Source organism: Anolis sagrei, chromosome Y (genome assembly GCF_037176765.1).
Source record: "Anolis sagrei isolate rAnoSag1 chromosome Y, rAnoSag1.mat, whole genome shotgun sequence".
Classification (NCBI taxonomy): domain Eukaryota; kingdom Metazoa; phylum Chordata; class Lepidosauria; order Squamata; family Dactyloidae; genus Anolis; species Anolis sagrei.
In genome coordinates this window covers 44,018,282-44,036,603 of record NC_090035.1, presented here as the reverse complement: position 1 = coordinate 44,036,603, position 18,322 = coordinate 44,018,282, and the positions used below count along the sequence as shown (strand labels likewise).

Genomic DNA, 18,322 nt, shown 5'->3' with positions numbered 1-18,322 from the left:
TGGATGAGGAGAAACAAGCTGAGGATCAATCCTGACAAGATAGAAGTCCTCCTGGTCAATCGTAACCAGATCGGAGTATAGGGTGGCAACCTTTGCTAGATGGGGTTACACTCCCCCTGAAGTCACAGGTCTGCAGTCTGGGTGTCCTCCTGGACTCATCACTTACGCTTGAAGCTCAGGCATCGGTGGTGGCTGGGAGGGCCTTTGCACAATTAAGACTCGTGCACCAACTGTGACCGTACTTCATGAAGTCGGATCTGGCCAGGGTAGTCCATGCCTTAGTCATCTCCAGATTGGATTACTGTAATGCACTCTATGTGGGGCTGCCCTTGAAAACGGCCCGGAAATTTCAGTTGGTACAATGGGCTTCAGCCAGGTTACTAACTGGTGCTTGTTACAGGGAGCGGTCAACCCTCCTGTTTAAGGAGCTCCACTGGCTGCTTTTCATTTTCCGGTCCCAATTCAAGGTGCAGGAAAACCCTGAATGGTTTGTGACCCACCTACCTGCGTGACCGCATTTCTGTGTATGAATCCACACAATCTCTTTGATCAGCTGGAGAGGCCCTGCTCACGCTCCCACCTCCTTCGCAGGTGTGATTGGTGGGGATGAGGAAGGGGGCCTTCTCGGTGGTGGCCCCTCAACTCTGGAATTCACTCCCTAAGGACGTCAGACATGCCTCAACGCTGGCAGTCTTTAGGAGGAGCCTGAAAACGTGGTTGTTCCTGTGTGCCTTCCCAGAATAAGGAAAACTCTTAGCAATATGTCCTCAAATGCATTTTAATATTGATTTAGGATTGTCTGCGCACCCTCATCTTTCTCTGAAAACTTTATCCTAGTTTACCCTACCTTGTTCATACCCAGCATTTTAAATTTCAACTATTACATTTGGCCCGGCCATAGGTTTTTAAATCCTGTATGTTATTGATATTGTTATTGTTTATTGCTTATTGTGTATTTTCTGTTTTTGAGTTTATTTTAACTGTTTTGCATTGATTCTTTGTTATCGCTTTTGTTTATTGATGTCCTGTGGGCTTGACCTCATGTAAGCAAATACAAATAAAAGTTTTATTATTATTATTATTATTATTATTATTATTATCTGTTTTTATGGATTTTAACTGAATTTTTAAATATCATTGATATTTAATTTTGTTTTAATGTTTGTATATTTGTGGATTTTAAATCGTATTGAAATTCTTTTAATGTAAACAGCTTTGAGTCTCCTTTGTGGGAGGCAGAAGTAGGGGTATAAATAACAACAATGACATTGGTACTTTTGAAAATTCAGATGTGTATCTGTACAAACATCTGAGTTACAAACGATTCATAGTTAACAGTGGTGAGACAGCAGAGAGTGAGAGAAATCTACAGCTAGGAAGGGAAATTCACTCCTGGAAGAGTTACTATCATGGGGAAAAGGTGTCTTCGCTGAAGCTTTATCACCAATCTTTGTTTCCACAACAAGCCAAATTATTCTATTATCACAGGTCCAAAAAGTGAAGTGAAATCTACTGAATAGGGACACAGGCAGTAAAACAAATGCCACGGGGGTGTTAACTCTTTCCTATCCAAAGCTACTATCTAAATATATATGGCTGGAGTTACACTTTAAAAATGTGCCTGTTTCGACTTGCATACAAATTCAGCTTAAGAACAAACCTATAGAATCTATCTTGTTCATAACTTGGGAACTGCCTATATGTGTCCTTATTTTAAAAAATCTCTTTCTACAGCCTTGATGTGTCCTTTTAATATTTTTGTTCATGTCAGGTGCACCTATTCTTATGTTAATTTTGAATAGTTCATTCCATTTTATTGTTTAGTTTGTCCATCTAATAACAAACTTCAATCTTTCAATGCTTCATAGGTCCGATCTATGGATGAATTAAATCATGATTTTCAAGCACTTGCTCTGGAAGGAAGGGCTATGGGAGAAGTAAGTGAATAATTTCCCATTGTGCCTATATCTTGATTTTCCTCATGGAAGGCACAGTTGTTTCCAATCTTGATATATGTGCCAGACCTACCTCATTCCAAATGGGAACCTCTACAGCAATGGCTTCAAATTTAGATGTGGATGTTCTTTTCTTTCTCAAAGTTGCAGATGTTGCCTGAGTGAAAATTTTCAATTTTAATTGTGGAAGATGTCTGTTCATTATGTATCCTGTGACTGCTATATAGCAAGGATTGTAAATCAGCACAGATTCATACAAGACAATTGAGCTTGTACATAGGGGATGTAGGGGATGTCAATTAAAAAAGAATAATGCAGCCTTCTGGACATGTTGTTATCCCTATATATTGGCTAGAGCAGATTGATATTAGAGTCTGAAATGTCTTGAAAGAGACAACATTGGAGAGGTAGTCCAAGTCTGTGTTGATATATTTCAGCAAAAGTATGAGCAACAAATATAGGAAGATCTGACTGTTTTATCTACCTGGCCCAACATTTGGTACTTTGGCAGGCAGCGATTCCACGAGCTCACAGGCAGATTAACTTTTTCTTCTAAAGACTGCTGCTTTGAGTCTCTGTTAAGAGAGAAAACGTGGCATATAAATATGATAAGAATATGTTCCCTACTGGGATGATTCTGCTATCATTCATTCATGGAAGTTTTGTTGGCATAGGAAAAAAACCATAATAATATATTTTCTTCCTTCAACAATAGATCTTGCATATTTTTCCACATCCATTCATCTGTGGCTTTCTGATCCTTTTATTCTAGTTCAGTATATTAGAGATCGAAAAAGACAGTTGAAAACATACCATAGTGTTGGCATTTGAGCTTATCTTTTTAAAAATAACACTTTGTAATACCTTTTAAAACTATTTTATAGCAACTGTTACCAGGGAAGAAATTTTGGGAGTTGGATGATTCAAGCAAAGATGGACCAAAAGGAATATTTTTGGGTGATCAGTGGAGAGACAGTGCGTGGGGCACATCAGGTACTCCAGCTTACCATAACTGAAAAGTATTTGAAACAAGCTGTTTTCTCTTATTTAGAACTTTCTCCTTCTCCCAGCTCTTGTAGCAAAAGCATTTTGGGAAAAGTTGTAAATGGGATGTCAAAATAATTGTAAAGTTAAATTTGAAGAGTTCTCATATTTTAAAATACTATAGTTACATGTAAAACAAGAACTCCCACTGACTTTGCTGTGTGGGTATGGAAGAGAATTGAAGCTAAAGCTTGCTCTGACCACATGAACTGCATCTCTCATCTGTTTTTAATAGGACTGCTGGTTCTTAAGTGCAGTTCAAAATAACCAACAGAATTTCACTGTTCTTGGCACCATTTGCCTGGTGAAAAATTAAGAAGTGGGTCACTATAGATGGATGTGTGTAGCTATCCTATTAACAACTGCTTGCAAGATTACTTTGGTGTATTGAATTCATCAGCTATCAGAACATTTCTTTAAATACTGTGGTTTCTTGTCCATAGCTAAATCCATTCTGGTTTGTAGAGATTGCAAAATTAACTTTCCTCAAGTGGGAAGTAGTTTCATATTTGAGAAAAGAGGGGCCTCAGTGTAGCTGCTAACTGTTTTTCTAATCAAATATTGCAAAAGACAAGTAACTTTGCATGTGTATCTTGCAGATCATTCTGTTTCCCAACCAATCATGGTTCAAAGAAGACCCAGTCAATATTTCCATGTGAATAATGAGGTTAACTCAGTCCTGTCACCACGATCAGAAAGTGGTGGACTTGGAGTTAGCATGGTGGAGTATGTGTTGAGCTCATCCCCTGGGGATTCATGTCTCAGAAAAGGAGGATTTGTAAGTATATTAGATTATACATAGCTTCACTGTCACTTCTAAGCATGTGTATTGCTGAAACAGATTGCTGTATTTCAGCACTGGAAGAGTTAAGTCATACAATAGTCTAAATTCCAAAAAAGACAATGCAAATGTAAGAAAGCTTATTTAATAGTAGGGGATAGGAAGAGTTACACAGAAATGAATACCCAGCTATCTTTTCAATACAGGCTTTAAAAAACCTGACTACACATTATATCAGGGGTCCTCAAACTATTTAAACAGAGGGCCAGGTCACAGTCGCTCAAACTGTTGGAGGGACGGAATATAATTTTTAAAAAACATGAATGATTTCATATGCATGCTGAACATATCTATTTGTAGTGCAAAAAACACTTAAAAACAATACAATAATTAAAATGAAGAATAATTTTTAACAAATATAACCTTATTGGTATTTCAATGGGAAGTATGGGCCTGCTCTTGGCTGATGAGATAGGATTGTTGTTGTATGCTTTCAAGTCGTTTCAGACTTAACTTAACTCTGAGTGAGGGCCGGGTAAATGGCCTTGGAGGGCCGTATCCGGCCCCCGGGCCTTAGTTTGAGGACCCTTGCATTATATTTTACTTTGATTTTGTGTCAATAAATAAACAAGTATAAAACTGATAAAATAAAAGGAGCACAAGCAGCTAAATAATTTCAGACCAGAAACTGGCAAAGCAACCACATTTTCTGTAGCTTTAAACAGTTGTTCCTCTGCGTATGAGGCAGGTCATGGTGGGCAAGCATACAGGTGCAAAGTTGTTTATTCTGCTCCACAGTAGCATAAGATGGGAGGATTCTTCTAGGTCAGTGATGGGCAACCTTTTGAGCTCGGTGTGTCAAAATTTGGCAAAAACCAGAGCATAATTTGGGTGGAGTGTCACTTTGAGAAAAAAACCATAATTTTGCAATATTTATAGTTTAAATAAGAAAAATGTATAATCCATGCTGAGTTATGGAGTGATCAATGCTCAAACGTGCATATGTTAAATTTGTAGAGCCTTTTACAAATTTAAGGATGGAATTAGATTGGCTCTTATAAGGTGTATTTCTTTGTATGTGGCCGCATGTGTCTGCGTGTCATCAAAAATAGCCATGCATGTCAGTGCTGGTTTAGGTCATGCCATTTGGCCAGGTTGTCTTTTGATTTGCCCACTGCACTTCTGGGTCTGTTCCAGGACTTCCATGTTGCCCATTCTTGGTTTGCCCCTGGAGGAAAACCCTCAGGATGGGCCATTCAGTTGATTTTGCTGCCCAGAGGGATACTCTTGCTGTTGCTGGGGAAACATTTAGAGGAGTAGTAGTTCTCATGAACCTTTCCCTTGATTTGAGTCTTCTGGGAGGAGACTGATAGCCATATAATGGGTAGCTTTCACAGTGTTCAATCTTATTTCATCATTATCATTAATTACTTATTAATCGCCCTCCATTCGAGATGCTTCAGGCGATTTACATAGCAGAAATTATACAGGATAAAACACACACATACAAATATTTAAATTCACATGGGTCAAATGCTCTAGTAAAAAGACAGGTATTAAGTGCTAGGATAAAATGCCCTAAGTCACACATCATCATCATCATCATCATTTAATAACTTATTAATCGCTCTCCATCCGAGAATGCTCCAGACGATTTACAGCTAAATTACAAAAGATAAAATACATACATACAAAAATTAAAAATCAACAGATCGAATGCTCTAGTAAAAAGCCAGGTCTTAAGTGCGAGAGTAAAAGGCCCTAAGTCATGCATGGCTCTCATGTAGGGCGGCAAGGAATTCCACAAGGCAGGGGCAGAAATAGAGAAAGCCCTGCGTCTGGTCCTTTCCAAGTGCACTTCTCTAGGACCCGGTATATGGAGTAAGTCACGTTGGGCTGGTTGTTGCGACCTCTGATGATGGGAGAAGGAGACATGGTTCCTAAGGTACGATGGACCCTGACCATAAAGAGTTTTAAAGGCCAGACCTAGCATCTTATACAGGCCGTTGTACTCAGTTGGAAGCCAATGTAAATGTTGCAGCACTGGTGTTATATGGCATTTCATGGGCATTCTTGTGAGTAACCTGGCTGCCGCATTCGTAGACATCGGAAGGCCCACATACAGGGCGTTGCAATAGTCCAGCCTAGACGTGACCGTGGCATGGATGACAGTTGCCAGAGCCTCGTCAGATAGGTAGGGTGCCAGTTGCCTCCCTTGTCGTAGATGGAAAAAGGCCTGTTTGCTGGCAGCAGCGACCTGAGCTTCTATTGTCAGCTGTGAATTCAGGATGACACCTAAGCTCTTAACAATGGTCGATGGAGATAGGGCGGCACCATCGAAGGTGGGTAATGGAAGAGTCAGACCTGCCAGGCGGCCATGCCAGAGAATCTCCGTCTTCGCCGGGTTCACCTTCAGTCTGCTAGCACGTAGCCAGTTCGACAGAGCTTCCAGATATAGGGTAAAATTGTCTGGAATTGACGTTGCTCCAGCCTCCAGACGCAGAAGGAGTTGGGTATCGTCTGTATATTGGTAGCAGTCCAGGCCGAAACTCCGAGCCAAACTAGCAAGGGGTCTAACGTAGATGTTGAAGAGAAGAGGAGAGAGAATTGCACCTTGGGGGACCCCACATAGGAGAGGGGATCTATCGGAGACTTGATCCATGTACTCCACGTGTTGACTCCGGTTCCGGAGAAATGAGTTGAACCAATTGAGGGCCTGACCACGAACTCCGGACATGGCAAGACGGTGAATCATTAGATCGTAGTCGACGGTGTCAAACGCTGCAGTAAGGTCGAGAAGTACCAGTAGCGTGGATCCACCGTTGTCAGACTAGTGATGGAGTTCATCCGTAATGGCAACCAGGACTGTCTCCGTCCCATGACCCGGATGAAAACTTGACTGGAAAGGGTCCAGGCCAGCTGTGTCATCGAGGAATTGCTGCAATTGTCCCAGTACAGCCGCTCTATCACCTTACCTAAGAATGGCAGATTAGAAACAGGATGGTAATTGGCAAGGATCCAAGCTAGGTTTCTTTAACAAGGGACGAACCCTTGCCTCTTTTAAGTTATCCAGGAAAACCCCTTGTTCAAGAGAGCCATTGATTATATTTATTTATTTATTTATTTATTTCACATATTTCTACCCCGCCCTTCTCAACCCCCCAGGGGGGGATTCAGGGCAGCTTACAAAAAGGCACTATTCGATGCCTACACAATAATACAGTAAACGTATAAAAACAGCAGTTAAACGGTTAAACAATTAAACAACAATATATATCACAGTCAATAGCCAATCTCAAGCACAGCGTTCGCTAACTCAGAGTCCATACTTCGTTCCACATTGTCTATTCCTATCTGTCATTGCGGTACTTTATTTATCTGCCAGATTGCCCAAACGCCTGGTCCCACATCGATGTTTTTAATTTCTTTCTAAAGGAAAGGAGGGATGTCGCTGATCTAATTTCCCCGGGGAGTGAATTCCATAGGTGAAGGGCCACCACTGAGAAGGCCCTGCTCCTCATCCCCGCCAATCTCACTTGTGACAGAGCTCAAAGGATCGAATAATCCTTCCAGGCAGCTCTTAACCAGCCAAGAGGGGCACGGATCAAGGGAACAGGTAGTTGGCTTTGCAGCAGCCAGGATTCTGGTGACATCTTCCGCATCTAGCGGGATGAATCGATCGAAAATAGGCCCACTAAGCGGCCACGGAGTCTCCAGCTCACTCAAAATGTCAGGTGTAGGGGGCAGTTCCTGCCGGAGCAAAGTGATTTTGTCAGTAAAAATACTTCTGGAATGCCGCAGCTGTAGGAGTCACAGTTGCTGGGTTCTGGACTGGGGGAGCCGGACTAATCAAAGCACGAACAATTTTGAACAACTGTGCTGGGCACGATCTGGCAGAGACTATTAAGGAGGAATTATATGATTTTTTTGCATCCTTGACAGCTGACTCATAGGACTTGCGAAAGCCTTAAAAGTGGACATTGGCACCTCATCGAGTTTCCGGTGCCATTGATGTTCTAGCTGCTTTCGTGCTTGTTTCATCAGTCATAGCTCATTAGTATATCAAGGGGAGTGATTCTGGCGAGGGCGAAGGTGGCATTTGGGAGCCATCTCATCCAAGGCAGACAACAGACTGGCATTCCAGTTGTTAACTTGCTCATTGAGAGTGACACACACAGCTCCTAGGCCCTTAAGGGCATTCAAAAACCTAGCAGGATTCATGAGTCTCCTAGGCTGAGGAAGGATTGATTTAACAACTGGGGGAGGAGGAGATGGGATCTCAATCTGGGCCTTCAGGGCAGCGTGGTCGGACCAAGGGAGGTCAGTTACTGCAGATAGGGATGTTCGCACCCCGATATTGAAAATCAAGTGTGGCTGGCCCGATGTGTGGGGCGAGTCTTAGTTAATGAGAGCCCCAGAGCTTCCAGGGTTGGTACTATATCCTTGGTTATTGACGAAGATGACGGTGCCTCCACATGTACATTGAAGTCACCCAGAACAATAAGTCTGAGGAACCTCAGGACCCAGTCCACCACAAGATCTAATAAGTTAAGCAGACTCTCTCCTGGAGACCCAGGTGCACGGTATACTACAAGAATGGCTAAAGATTCCCTGCTAGCCAGAATCGCACCAACACACTCAATACCGGCTATCTTTGGAGTTGGGGTAATTTTGATGGTAAAATAGTCACAGGAGAGTATTGCTACTCCTCCACCCCGTCCCACACTCCGAGGCTGTTGAAATATCTGGAAGCCTAGAGGTGTCAGTTCATGTGAGGGGATGTTATCACCCTCACGAATCCAGGTCTCTGTAATGCAAACCAGGTCCACTGCTTGATTGAGAATAGAGTCATGGAGAGTAGCCGTTTTATTGACAATAGACCTAGCATTGATTAGTAGCAGGGACAAGGGGGACATTGATAGCACCTTCTCGGCAGTATGCCTGGGGATAGAGCGCAAGTTGGAGGGGGGACGAGTTTCCAGATGACTCGACCTCACCCTGGCACTTGGCCTAGGATCACTACCATATAGCCCTTTACCACTGATGACCGGAATCCCCCTCCCAGATTTACATCCCACACTAAGGCCTGCTAAGTGTCCAGTGTTTGGCTTGCTATCTGAAAAAGGGACGGAACAAAGTCAGACAAAGGGAGTTTTTGAGTGGAGTTTTCTAAACAGACTGGAGCAGGCATAAAAGCCAGGTCTCCCGGTTGTCAATTGGGGCCTAATGGAGATCTGATAGCAGCAGAAACCAGGATTCTAGCGGGGGAACCAGGGGATTTCCTGTCCCTGGCAGGTGGAGGGAATAAATTCTCCCCCATCTTAGACAGGTTCACAGTCCTCTTAGTAGTTGAGTTGGAATTCTGAGTGGAAACTGATGCTGTTGGACTTGCCTGGTTCTTGAATCCAGCCCCCCAGAAAGTCCTGGATGTATAGACTGAGGGAACTCTATGCTTCGGGGGCTGCTGCATTCCAACCTTACCCTGCTGGCCCTTCGGTGTTTGTTTCCTCGGCTGAGCACTGGAGGTACATCCAACTGTTATAGCTCTGGCCAATGAAGTATCTCCCTCAGAAATAGCTATACTAGGGGCAGAGCATAAGGCAGAAGATTGTTGCCTTGTTCTTCTTGGGCTGCGGCTGCGCCTGCGCACTCGCTTGCAGGGATTCGGTGGAGGGGAAGACAGAGCTGGGCACCTGCAGAGCTGGGCACCATCTTAGAGCTGCAGCCCAGGGCCTGCCTTGCTGACAAGAGACAGCGGCGCCGACGGCGGTGAGCGGGCTCCGGGGCTGCTCAAGCCACTCCAATCCCCAGTCCAAGATCTCAGTGGCATTCAAGAACTCCGCTGTTTCCACCCTGTCCCCTCGGCTGGACCACGGACAAAAACAATCCGAGTTCTGACCAAAAGGGCAGGAGTTGCCAAAGAAACACTCCTAAGGCCTGGCCATACAGGGGATCAACTTTTTTGTTGGGGAGGGGGGCTCTCCGACAGGGCCATGAGCCCGGTCACAGGTCCACTCCTCTCTTTCCTATGAAGCTGGATCCACAGGTTCCCTGATGACCAGTCCGGGTGAGGAAACTGACGGCATGGTCGACAGGGAATAGAAGCGATTTAAAAGTTCTCCAAGGCGATTCAAGCCATTGACAAGGCAGACGTACTCTGCAAACAACAGGCTCACCAGGTCCCTTTCCGCCTTGGTGCAGGCTTCGGAGTTGCCACTCAAGTCTTCCAACGAAGACCGGGGAAAGCCCACTGCAGCAGTAGGCACCCTCCCGCCAGCCATCTTTGCATTAATTTCTTGAGTGTTGTTTAAAATCATATCTTCGATCCCTTGAATCTGCTGTAGTAATTCTTTGTGATTTCCTCTGGTTCATCTCTTCTTCCATCTCGTGCTATTGCCATTGTGTCTTTAAATTTATGGTTCCTTCCCTGGCTTCTTCCCTGGGATGAGCAGCCAGCGAGATTGTCAACGGATCCTGTCTCCTGTGCTCTTTCCCAGCTTCTGTCGGAGGGCCAGGGATGTAAGCAGTGATTAATTTGATTTTTTCTTGGCCCTTCCTCTCTGTTTGGCTTGGTTTTTACTCCCTTGTTTCATAAAGCTTTGCTTTTCCTACTCTTTGGTAAGTTGCTGACCTCAGCTTGGTCCCATCGCCATTAAGAGCCGTAGCAAACTAGGATTTTGCGAGAGCAAACTAAGCCAGCACAAGCGATGCTCCGCCTCTTTCTCCACCTATTTCCCTTTGCTAGGGCAGCGTTGCGAGCATACGCTCGTGCCGCAGCAAACTACAGGAAGCTTGTGCTCGGGCTTGCTCCGAAGCCCCGCCTTTTCTTCTCCCGAGGCTGCTCTCTCTCTTGCTAGCGTGCCTGTTTTCCATTGCAGAGGGCAGGGATGCGAGCGTACGCTCACAGTTGAATTCTGCCAACTGCGAGAGTACACTCGCATCGCTTCCCTAGCAAGGGAAAACAGGCACACTAGCAAGAGAGAGAGCAGCCTCGGGGAAAAAAAGGTGGGGCTTCGGAGCGAGCCCGAGCACAAGCTCGCTCTTGCTTCCAATAGTTTGCTACGGCTCTAAGAGACGCTCAGCCTTCCAGGAACAAAAGTGAAAGTGATTTATTTTAGCTTATTACCTATGAATATCTTTCCTGACAACAGAGATATTCATAGGTGAGCCCCCCTGTCTCACCCAGACAGGTGGGCTCTTTTTACTCACTGTGAGTCCATTCCTAACAGTTAGATTTTCTTATTTTCTTTCCCCCTCATGGGAGCTCTGGACTTAGCATCCACTCATCAAGGGAGGAACAAGGCATTCTCTCGCAGTTGGCAGCAACTTCCCATTGCACATCAGTGGGGTAATGGGTGTAGTTTTGAGACATTCTGTGATATTGATGATGATGATGATAAATTGTATTTCTTAACTGCCTCTCCTCATGGCTTGAGGCAGGTTACAGAATAATTAAAACACATAAGCAAAGCAAAAGCACCAAAATACACATATTAAAATGTATCTCTATGAAACTTAAACATCAGAACGAATTTCTATAAAATACATATTAATACATAATACAAAACATAATACAAAATACATAATACAAAACCGAGATTAAACAAAGGACACACCTTTAAAATTCATGTTTAAAGACTGTTTAGGTAGCCTGCCGGAAGAGATAGGTCTTTACATAGGTTTTAAATTCCAACAGCTCATTTTGCTGTCGAAGTTCTTCCATGGTGTGCTACAATTTTCTGAAAATGCAGGAAAAATGCAAGCGGTAGGATGAGGTGTAGAATTCAGCTTCTTGAAATTTTACCTTTTACAAAGTTTCAATTTTATATATAAGAAGTCCCTGCATTACAAAAGTATCACATACATCCAGCTCCATGTTACAAATATGAGTGAGACAACAGAAAGTCAGAGAAAACCTACCCCTGGGAAGGGAAATTCACCCTTGTTAGAGTTATCAGGGGGAAAAGGTCTCTGAGGCTTTATTACCAAACCTTGTTTCACAACAAGTCAACATTTTCATAATCCAATTGCTACAGAGATAGAAAGTGAACAGAGGCACAAACAGCAAAACAACTTTGCAGGGATCTTAACCCTTCCCTATGCTACCCAAAACTTTTTTTTTAAGTTTGTGCGGTGTTGCACTTAAAAATGTATTTATTCCAACTTAAATACAAATTCAAGAACAAACTTACAGAACATATCTTGATTGTAACCTGGGGACTGCCTGTACAAACAGTCGATGAGTTACAAACATCTGACTTAATAAATGACTCCAAGTTAAGAATGGGCGTGAGACAACAGGGAATGAGAGAAATCTACAGCTAAGAAGGAAAATTCACTCCTGGAAGAGGTGCTATCACGGGGAAAGGGGGTCTGCACTGAAGCTTTATCTCCAGTCCTTGTTTCCGCAAAAATTCCAGTTTTCACAGGGACTGAAAGTGGGGTGAAATCTTCTGAACAGGGGCACAGGCAGCAAACCAAACACCACAGGGGTATTAACCCTTCGCTATATAATATTATATTTGGCTGGAATTACACTGTTCTTACAAACAAATCCAACTTAAGAACAGACCTCCAGAACCTATCTTGTTCATAATTTTGTTTCACCAAGGCATTTATATTGGAGGACACATTTCTTCCTGAGCACTGTTGAGCTCTAGAATGCTCTAACAGTGGCTCTGCATAATCATAAGACCCATTTATATGAATTCACAAGTGACCATTTTAAAAGCCGCAATTACAGGCAAGTATCCTGCTCTTATTGAAGCATAATTTTTCATGCACCAATCTCACTTTCCCACAATGAGCTATATCTGCAGAGAGCTGAGCATTCCACCTCTCTCAGTCCTGCTTATAGTATTGGTGGTATCTATCTAGCTCAGATTAAAATTGTTTCTTCCACATTGAGAAAATTCCTGTGCACCACAAGCTTTGCTGAGTTTTGTTCTGAGGCAGGCATGTAGACCCGGGGGGGGGGGGGGCCTTGAGGGACAAGAAGGCTTTACTGGTACATTATTTAAACTGTTACATTTGATCACCATGCTCAATATATCCCATATGCACAGGGGTATTATATCTCATATGCATGGGGACATTGGGATAATGATACAAAAGATTTGCTAGGGTAGGTCCTCACCACCACCCTCCCCCCTAATCAAAATTCTGGAAACGCTCCTGTCCAGTGGTGTTTATTTTATTAAATCACTACCTTCCCTTACATACCTTATTAAGGTGCAGTCAGTCTCTAACGTGCCACAAGATTTTACTTCAGGACATTACTCTGGACAGGAAAAAATAACTTGTATGGATGCAGTGAGGCACTGTACCCGAAACATTTCATCCTGTTTTCTCTTTGTAGCTCAAAAATCACCCATAGAAATAACAGAGTAATATCATAGACAACATTTGATGCTAAAGTGGATTTTTATACATGATGAACTAAAAGTGTTGTTGCCTGTGTCTTGAATTTGCAATCAAAACAGTGAGAATTACTCCCATTTTCAATAGGGGCCAAGGGATGCAGAAAATGATGACAGCGATAAAGGTGACAAGAAAAATAAGGGCACTTTTGATGGTGATAAATTAGGTGATTTGAAGGAAGAAGTAGATGTGATGGACAAGGCCAGTGGCTTACCTGTACAGAATGGCATTGATTCTGATGCAAAAGATTTTAGGTATGTATGTCCCAATATACGGGTTTATTATGCTGTGCTACATTGTCCAATAGAAAGTCAGTGGGAGGCACGGGCAGTCAGGAAGGAGCTACCATACATGGCTTTCTGCATGTGCTCATACAGAAAAAAAATCTAGCATATAAAATTTAGACGCACAGGATGATGAACCGCCCTGAGTCCCCATTGGGAGATAGGTGGCGGGATATATTGTTATTGTTATTGTTATTATTAACACATATGATTGAAAGTGGGAGCCAGCATTTTAAGATGTGATATGGAAAATACACGGGAAATCACCAGGCAACAAATAGTTCTTTCCAAATGATTATGTTTTGATGATACTTTTCCCCCTTTTAGCCGGACTCCTGGCAATTGCCCAAATTCTGCAAATGATGTGGATATTTTAGGGCCAAACCAGAATGGATCTGAGGGTCTAGCACAGCTAGCAAGTACTAATGGTGCAAAGCCTGTGGAAGATTTCTCAAACATCGAGTCCCAGAGTGTTCCACTGGATCCCATGGAACATGTTGGAATGGAGCCACTTCAGTTTGATTACTCTAGCACTCAGGTACCTGTGGACTCAGCTGCAGCAACTGTGGGCCTATTTGACTACAATTCTCAACAACAGGTAGATTTTACATTTATTAATGCGGATGCCTTTTCCCACTTTTTCTCCTCATTGACATTAAGAATCAGAAATGGTTTTGTGCAGCAACAAGGCAGCCTTTTGATTTCCCCATCCTGTTTTCCCCTGCTGGGAGCACTTACACTGCAGGCTTTTCTTGCCTGCATATATATGCTAATATATGTGGGTCATCGATTTCAAAGAAAAGTTTAAGCTAGGGGTAAATAAACATTAGTTTAGCTTTACAGGAGCTTCTTGTTTAATTAGAACTTAATTTTAAAATGTTTGTTTTTTACCTGTGCATAAGATATGTCTGCACCTACTTGTACAGCATAGTTCTAGCAGCTGCGAGAGTTGTTATCTTAGGGGAAATCCTAAGAAAATATGCAGTTTAGCTCTTTGATTACTGTCACTCAGAGGCCCCCAAAGTGATTAATATACTGATCAAATGGAGAGGAAAAAAGGCTATTATGGAAGTAAATAAAATCTCTAAGGGTTCTGAGAGTTGAAGAACTGCAAGCAAATGGATCTGTGAGGTCAGGAAGTAATGCATTAAAAAAGTTAGCAGCATTGGGATATTGAAGGGTAGAATTATCCATCCCCTTCCTTTTTTAAATTAGGGTTCTGTGGCGTGCTCTGTGTCAGTGTGCACCTGTTTAGTCCCTTATGAAAAATCTCAGAACATCACTGAAATAAGATTTTGAAATAACTTGTCTTTAATTTCAGTTGTTCCAAAGACCGAATGCTCTTGCTGTTCAGCAGCTGACAGCAGCCCAGCAACAGCAATATGCATTGGCAGCTGCTCATCAGTCACACATAGGTAAGTTCTTTAGTAATAACAATTACAATCAATTATCTTATCTGCCTCCTCAGGGCTTGAGGCAGGTCACAGCACATTCAAAAACACAAATACTATAACAATTCTACACACACACACACATTAGAATGTAGTTTCATAAATATACATATCATTACCAATAGAAGGCCAAATGTCTTCTTATTTTATCTTGAGTGGGTTTTTTTTTAGTTGCTATATACTTTAGCATTTTTTGTTTTGTTTTAACACAGAACTGAGAAACCTCTGGCCCTCCAGATATATTGGATTTTGATCCCCTGGTTTTTAACCCCCAAAGTGTATTATCAATGTTCATGAAGGGTAGAAAACTCAGCCAAAAATGCTGAGTGAGAAGCCAACATCGCTTGGCCACGCCCACCTGGCGCTGCCTCCGCCAATCGCGGACACCTACCTTTCCACCAGGGATCTTCTGTTGTAGAGCAATGGCGTCCACCCTGCTTCTCTCTCTGTTCTCCGCGGGAGAGCAGAGAGCGCTTCTCCCTCCACAGGCTTCTCCCTCCCGTGTGGATAGAGAAGACTGTGGAGGGAGAAGCGCAGCAGAGCAGACGCCATTCCTCTGCAACAGAAAATCCCTGATGGCGAGGAAGGTGTCCGCGAATGGTGGAGGCGGCGCCAGGTGGGCGTGGCCAAGCGATGCTGGCTTCCCTGGCCCAGAAGCCTGGCCACGCCCACCCGGCGCCGCCTCCACCATTTGCGGACACCTTCCTCACCATCAGGGATCTTTTGCAGAGGAATGGCGTTTGCTCTGCTGCACTCTCTGTGGCTACGAGGCACCTCCCGCTCCACTCCCAGCTGCGCCGGGAGAACAAACAGTGGGTGCGCGCTTATCTGGACCAGCAGCGGCTCCTGGAGTCCCTGCAGCGCTGCTTTGAAAAGGTTTGGCCCAATTATATTGTTGATGGGGTTCAGAATGCTCTGTGATTGTAGGTGAACTACAAATCCCAGCAACTACAACTCCCGAATGTCAAGATTCTATTTCCCCCATACTCCACCAGTGTTCACATTTGGGCATATGGAATATTTGTGCCAAGTTTGGTTCAGATCTATCATTGAGTCCACAGTGATTTATGGAGGCAGGTGAACTACAACTCCAAAACTCAAAGTCAATGCCCACCAAACTCTTCCAGTATTTTCTGTTGTTTATGGGAGTTCTGTGTACCAAGACTGGTTCAATTCCATCATTGGAGTTTAGAATGCTCTTTGATTGCAGGTGAACTATAAATCCCAGCAAATACAACCCCCAAACGCCACCAGTGTTCAAATTTGGGCATATTGAGTATCAGTGTCAAGTTTGGTCCAGATCCATCATTGTTTGAATCCACAGTGATCTCTGGATGTAGGTGAACCAACTCTAAAACCAAAGGACACTGCCCACCAAACCCTTCCAGTATTTTCTGTTGGTCATGGGAGAACTCTGTCTCAAGTTTGGTTCAATTCCAGCATTTTTTTAAATATATTTTTTATTTAAGTGTATTCTCACAGATATATAGATAAAAATAGATTGGGAGTTGGGGGTTAGGAATGTTAAGGTTGAGGGGAGGAGACACAGGTTGGAAGGGATAGATTGGGTTGGAAAATGGTGTGAGGCAGGATTGGGAAAGGAGGGTATGGAAAGTGTGTGGGATCTGGGGTGGAAGGAGGGGTATGAAAGGGAGCAAGAGGGGTATGGTGAGGGTTTTCTGACTTCCTTAATCTCCTCTCTAGTTCTGTCTTTTTTGCTTTCTTCTTTTTTCTGAAAAACTCATTCTTCCTCTTCTTTTGTATCTTTCCTGTTTTGGTCGTCTAATAGGTATTCCTCAAATGGCTTCCAGTCTGTTCTTCTCAGTGGCTTTCCATATGAATCTTTTAGTGCAAAAGTCAGTTTGTCCATATCTTTGATTTCCTTCACCTTACTTATCCATTCCTCCTTTGTGGCTACTTCTTTCTGCTTCCATTTTTTTGCCAAACCTATTCTTGCCGCTGTAATACAGTAATTAAACAAAATATCTTTATTCTGGTCTAATTCCAATTCATCGTCTAGTATTCCCAATAAAAAGTATTCAGGTTTCGTTTGAATCTTTGTTCTTAAGATTTTCTCACATTCTTGTTTTATCATTTTCCAATATGCACTGATTACAGGGCATGTCTACCATGCGTGGTAAAACGTTCCCACATGTGATTCGCACTTCCAGCATTTGTTACTAATCTTATCATACATTACACCTAATTTTTGTGGCGTCATGTACCACCTATAGAAAATGTTTAACCAATTTTCTTGCATGTCAGTCGAGTAAGTATATCTTATCTTTTTTGTCCATATTTGTTCCCATTCTTTGTATTGTATCTGTCTTCCAATGTTTTTTGCCCACTTAATCATACATTCCTTTATTACTTCTTTTTCGGTAGCCCACTCTAATAGCTTGTTATAGATTATTGTTATGTTTTTTTCCTCTTTCCTAAAATTTTGTCCCATGTGTCTTCCTTTGTCATAAAGCCTAATTTTTTATATGAGTTATAGTATTCTTTAAGTTGTAGGTATTGAAACCAGGATACGTTTGCAAATTGGGTGTTTATCTCTTCTCTTGTCTTCAATTGTAGTTCATTATCTTTTTTCCTTAAAACATCTTTATATGTCGGCCAATTGGTCCATCCTAACAATCTTCTTTGCTTTGCTTCTAATGGTGATGCCCATTGTGGTGTTTTTTGATACATTCTCGTTTTATATTTATTCCAAATCTTTATCAATGCTGCCCTGATAAAATGGTTGTTAAAATTTCTTTCTTTTAATGTTTGATTGTACCACAGATACTAATGCCACCCAAATCTAAGATCAAAACCTTCAATTGTTAATATTCTTTCTTTTTAAGTAAGATCCAATCTTTTGTAGCGGGAAGGTCCCCAATTTCCAAGAAACCAGGAGATCAGCGAAGAAGGAAGAGACAGAGACAGCTTTTGCAAGTTCACAGAATTTTAATCTTACCCGGGTAAGGGTGCTCCAGCTTCCCAAAATGGCAGATGTGGCACAGAGCACTGCTCCAAAAGCATCCAGTATTTATAGGCAGAATTACCTAGTTCGCACATGCGCATAACTCTCTTGACATTTACACAATCTAATCAATATCAGTTTGTCCTCGAGAAACCGCGGCCAAGAACACTTGTTGGCAAGATATTATAATTTCCACTGCTCCCCTTTCATCAGCTGACCAGCCACGTTCCTAGATGAATTACGTAAAAGTGAATCTTAACTTCATATATTTCTTCACATATGTCTTCATATATATCTTCATAGATGTATCTTTAACTTATTCAAAGCAAGCATTTCCCTTATTAATTCTTCTGTAATTATTTTCACATTATTTTCCTATATTCTAATTAGAATATCATAGGACTGAATTACCTGCTATTTAC

General features: G+C 42.5%; 1 protein-coding gene across 9 annotated transcripts in view; it reads left to right on the top strand.

The window, feature by feature from the left end:
- LOC137095687 (pumilio homolog 1-like) overlaps positions 1 to 18,322 on the top strand; it is a 215,044-nt gene that overhangs the window by 69,702 nt on the left and 127,020 nt on the right. For all 9 annotated transcript variants that reach the window (XM_067462472.1, XM_067462473.1, XM_067462471.1 and 6 more), the window contains 6 exons: positions 1,869 to 1,937; positions 2,840 to 2,948; positions 3,599 to 3,777; positions 13,288 to 13,454; positions 13,812 to 14,082; positions 14,806 to 14,899. In XM_067462472.1, coding sequence (XP_067318573.1) covers positions 1,869 to 1,937; positions 2,840 to 2,948; positions 3,599 to 3,777; positions 13,288 to 13,454; positions 13,812 to 14,082; positions 14,806 to 14,899 — 889 coding nt within the window. The remainder of the gene's footprint in view (positions 1 to 1,868; positions 1,938 to 2,839; positions 2,949 to 3,598; positions 3,778 to 13,287; positions 13,455 to 13,811; positions 14,083 to 14,805; positions 14,900 to 18,322) is intronic.